Raw genomic sequence first — 5,291 nt, 5'->3', positions numbered from 1 at the left:
GCAACTCGAGTTTTCTTTAAGGCAATCAACGTTTTGGAATGTTTTCAATGTTGTATAATCGTATATAGGATGATATATTTGTTTGTAACATCGCACCATACTACATGGTCCACATTGCCACCAAACTAAATCCGTGCCTGTGTCTACTAGCAAGTACATTCTACTTCTTTCACTGCCAATCATAAAAGATGCAACATGCTCACCTTCAACATCGTGTGTGGTCGTGGAACCCATCGCTACTCCACGATTTGGATGGGCTATCCTTTCATTAACATTGCTGCCATTTTCAAAAATCGAGGCCAAATAACTTGCTCTAGTATGCCCTCGAGCTAGAGGATTTCTGAGCATTGAATCGTAGTCCTTGAAGTTTGACTTTTCAAAGACATCGCGATGGTAAAGAGTAAAACTATAAGATGGCATTGGAGGGTCTGGAAGATTGGATGAATCAATAGACATAAACTTTTTTCTAATTTGCATAATGGAAGTGTAGTCAAGGGGTACTAAAATTCGTTTTTCATTGCCCAAAACTGAAAATAGAATTGAGAAAATCATTAAATATATATATATATATATATATATATATATATATATATATAAGGATGGTGTTGTGCTGATTTTTCTTGACTTGGGTTGAAAACGTGCACGGAATAATATATATACTGGTTTATACTTTTAATGCAGATTCATAGAGATTAGAATGATTTGTTTGTTATTTGCTTTATATTGGTCTAACATTTATTTTGCATCTATTTATATATAACTGACACATGAAGTGGACCCTTATATCTAGTCAAATCAAATAAATATTTATATTTGCATCAAATAATCCAAAATAGAGCATGAAATCTCATAAGATGATCTCAAAATAACTAGAGCTAAAAAAAATCTATACTATTAGGAGCTATGTTAATGTAGCTCAGGTTATACAGGATAGGTACATTTTCATCCCTATAAGATAACTTAAGGGGTCGTTTGGTAGGAGGGATAGGATGGGATTGGATTATTAGTCCCATGGGATTGAAATTATCCCATGTTTGGTTGGTGGGATAACTCCTTTGTCATCCCACCCAATCCCATCTATATGGGATAAAAGGTGGGATTAGTAATCCCTTATAGAAGGTGAGATTATACTAAAATTCGTTTTTCATTGCCCAAAACTGAAAATAGAATTGAGAAAATCATTAACATAAAAAGATGAATATGTATGAAATTTTTCATTATCATAGAAGGATGGTGTTGTGCTGATTTTTCTTGATTTGGGTTGAAAACGTGCACGGAATAATATAATATAGCGGTTTATATTTTTAATGCAGATTCATAGAGATTAGATTGATTTGTTTGCTATTTGCTTTATATTGGTCTAACATTTATTTTGCATCTATTTATATATAACTGACACATGAAGTGGACCCTTATATTTAGTCCAATCAAATAAATATTTATATTTGCATCAAATAATCCAAAATAAAGCATGAAATCTCATAAGATGATCTCAAAATAACTAGAGCTAAAAAATCTATACTATTTAGGAGCTACATTAATGTTGCTCAGGTTATACAGGATTATCAATATCCGAAAGGTAGGTACATTTTCATCCCTATAACATAACTTTAAGTATATTAATACCAGGTGACCATCCATTTTTTTGCGCGGATTGCCCTTCTTTTTAAGGTTTCTTTAAATTTTTACTTCTCATATTTCGCGTCTTTAAATTATGCCCTCATATCTTTGCATCGAGATGTCCAACAAAAAAATAACAAGGAAAAGATGCCAACTTTTTTCAGCACTAATACTATGAGTGAAAAAAGAAATATTAAAATGAATATATTGAAGATGTCGTGGCTGACATGCTTCTTTGAGTCTTTGAGAGCTCAATTTTTTGTTTAGAAGTTGATTTTGAATGGAAAGGTCACTCAAGGGGTGTAATGTAGGCAGCCTACTATGACATAAAGTGTCAATTGGTTGATTCCATCGCTCGAACTCACTCTACTAGTAAAAGGAGAATTTTTTACGAACAATTTCGATGGAATCGGTCGAAAAACCGACAAGCCAAATTCCAACGAATTTCCGACAAGACGCCGCCTGTCAGAAATTACTCTTTTTTTTTTTTTTAAACTTGAACTTGCTCCAACGCTCCCCTTCTAGCACTTACAGGCCAAATTTTCAGAAAAAAAAAATCGCAAAGAATAAACTTGTGTCATAGCAGACATACCAAAGAAAAAGAAGGAAAAACAGTGGGCAGTGTGGAAATATTCTACCGTGCTTGACCCAAGTCAACTGCTGTCCCTTTGCATAAGTCAATTTGTAAATGACACCACAATTGCCAAAGCAAATAACTCAATAAATTTCATGGTCCTGCTGATGAAGGCAATGCATTCTAAAACAAAATATTTCACTCACAAAATGAGCAGCTGCATCATTCTTTACTTAGTACTACCATTTTTCATACTTTGCAGCTTTTCTCTAAGATGCAACGCGCTTCAGAGTGACATCAATTGCTTGAAATCGATAAAAGATTCATTGGTAGACCCTTTAGGTTACTTGAATTCTACATGGAATTTCGATAATCAGACAGAGGGTTTCATATGCAAATTTACAGGAGTAGATTGTTGGCATCTTGATGAGAACAGAGTTTTAGGCATTAGTCTTCCAGACATGGGACTAAAGGGTGAGTTTCCACGAGGCGTACAAAATTGCTCTACTTTAACTTCTCTTGATCTTTCAAATAACAAGCTACATGGATCCATCCCTTGGGATATATCAAACGTAATCCGTTTTGTTGTAAATTTTGATCTCTCGAGCAACCAACTCTCAGGCGAGATCCCAGTCGATATTGCAAATTGCTTTTTGCTTAATAACCTCAGATTAGACAACAACAATCTAGAAGGTTCGATCCCACCTGAAATTGGCTCATTACATCGACTCAAGACATTTAGTGTTGCCAACAACATGTTGACAGGGCAAGTTCCAAATTTTACGGATGCTGATGTTTCAGCTGCATCTTATGTAAATAATCCAGGACTTTGTGGAGGTCCTCTAGAAGCATGTGTTATAGAACGTGCATCAAACAGTCGTATTCTGTTTGTTTGTGGTTTTGTGACAGGTTGGTCGCTTTTCACTTTACTAGGTATATATCTTTTTTTCTTCGGTTTACTTTGCGTAAAAGAGATGCTTCTATTTATCAAGAAGAGAACAAAGGTAATGGTGATTGATGGAAGTGAATGGCGTGGAGGAGAAGAAGTAAAAAACGACCCGAAGGTAAACATTTTCCTAACTTTCAACCGTCTTTTTCCTTCTTTAACTATACCCCGAAAATAAAGTAGTCCGTTTGTTTCAGTTTATGTGACAATATTTCCTTATTAGTTCATTCAAAAAAGAATGGCAGACGGTAGTTTTCTAAATTTTGAAACAATTTAACTTAAACTTCTCATTTATTATACCCTAACAAGCTTTTATAGCCACACAAGTGTAAAGCCACGTTTAAGACTACAAGTTTTAAAAAAGCCACGTTTAAGACTACAAGTTCTAAAAATATTCTCAGACTATGTCACATAAATTGGGACAGATGGGGTACTAAATCAAAACTGTGGTTGTAGAGGAGAAAAATAATGTGCTAATTGTAGACATGTTCTTTTCCTCAGATTTTAAAATTTGGAGAAGATTGTTACAAGAATGAGTTTTATGGAATTATCAAAAGCGACTTCGAATTTCAGCCAAGACAATGAAATCGGGAATGGAATGCTGGGGAAAGTGTACAAAGCACAGGTCCCAAATGGATGGACAGTTGCCATAAAGAGGCTCCAAAGTTCCGAGAATTTGGAGGAAGAGTTTGTTTCCGAGATTACAACTCTGGGTAGACTGAGGCATCCGAATTTAGTCCCTCTAATCGGCTTTTGTTCTGAGAGGGATGAGCGACTTCTTGTTTACAAGTACATGCCTAATGGAAATTTACATGACTGGTTGCACTCAACCGACGACAAGGCAAGACTTTTGGATTTTTCTCTAAGGGTTAAAATTGTTGTTGGCATCGCTAAAGCCTTGGCTTGGCTTCATGATGGTGGAAAATTCCATGTTGTACACGGTAACATAAGCACACAATGCATCTTGCTCGATGAAAATTTCGATCCCAAGTTATCCAACTTTTGGGAGGCAACACTACCAAAAACAAATGACATCAATTCGAACTTGCCAATAGTGGAGTCTTTAGACTTTACAACATACAAGAAAGATGTCTATCGATTCGGGGATGTGGTTCTCGAGCTTTTAACAAGGAAAGAATCTTACCAACTGAGTTGTTTGACTCTTAATTTTTCCAGCAGCTCTTTTGCCAATCCTCTTGATGTGGATAAACTATTGTTAGGTCAAGGATATGATGCTATGGTAATGCAGCTGCTTGAACTTGCAAGTAACTGCATGAAATTCATTCCTGATCAAAGGCCAACAATGCAACAAGTCTATCAGACTGTTGCTATGATTGCTCAAGTGGATGACCAAATAGGGGACCCTGAAATACAGTTGCATGAGGACTAGAAGCAGGGATAAAGCCACCGTCACAGGTACTGGTAGCTTTTGCTCAAACCCTTGTATTTGTATTAAAAACCATTTCATATGTATAAATAATCTATCCAGAACTGACTATGCGAAAAGGGTTGTGGTCCAGACGCATAAACTAAAAATCCTGGCTCCGCCTCTGGCTAGAAGCTACTACTATAGAATCCTGCTTGCTGTGGTTTATTCTTCCTTTAGCAAGAAGTGTATGTATTCCTAAATTGATGTTTTCTATAGTGCACTATATAATCTCTTAGCACAACACATGAATCAGAAAACAACATCATAGCAAAGCGAAACTGAATCACAAGAAAAGATAAGGACACCTATCATAGTCAACCAGCTTCCACAACACTTCCACTGAAGATAGTAATATTACAAGTCAAGTCAAAAAGGAGGGGAAAAAGCATATAGTAACAAATAAAAGGAACATGTCAATTGTCAAATATCCTCTAAAGCAAATACATAAGCTTTAATTCTAAGCCATAGAGCAATAAAAATCTTGCAGATTGCACTCAACTTAATGTCCTCAAATTAGACAACAATAAACTAGAAGGTCTAATCCCAATCATATGTATTATCTCTTTGCTAGAACAAAGATTGTGCCCAAAAAGTTATTATCTCTTTGCTAGAACAAAGATTGTGCCCAAAAAGTTTGAAAGGCAAACAATGCACTCTTTATCAATTGCATTCTTCCAGCATAAGATAGACATCTAGCTGTCCGTGATATCACCCTTCCTAGC

At 35.7% G+C, this 5,291-nt stretch overlaps 1 protein-coding gene across 1 annotated transcript; it reads left to right on the top strand.

The window, feature by feature from the left end:
* The first annotated feature begins 2,312 nt into the window (after positions 1-2,312).
* Positions 2,313-4,530, top strand: LOC132043570 (probably inactive leucine-rich repeat receptor-like protein kinase At5g48380). Its single transcript, XM_059434049.1, has 2 exons — positions 2,313-3,258; positions 3,652-4,530. The coding sequence occupies exons 1-2, from the start codon at positions 2,350-2,352 to the stop codon at positions 4,528-4,530; spliced, it is 1,788 nt and encodes a 595-aa protein (XP_059290032.1). The 5' UTR covers positions 2,313-2,349.
* The last annotated feature ends 761 nt before the right edge of the window (positions 4,531-5,291 follow it).

This window comes from Lycium ferocissimum, unplaced genomic scaffold (genome assembly GCF_029784015.1).
Source record: "Lycium ferocissimum isolate CSIRO_LF1 unplaced genomic scaffold, AGI_CSIRO_Lferr_CH_V1 ctg2593, whole genome shotgun sequence".
Taxonomy (NCBI): domain Eukaryota; kingdom Viridiplantae; phylum Streptophyta; class Magnoliopsida; order Solanales; family Solanaceae; genus Lycium; species Lycium ferocissimum.
This window is presented reverse-complemented; position numbering and strand designations above follow the sequence as displayed.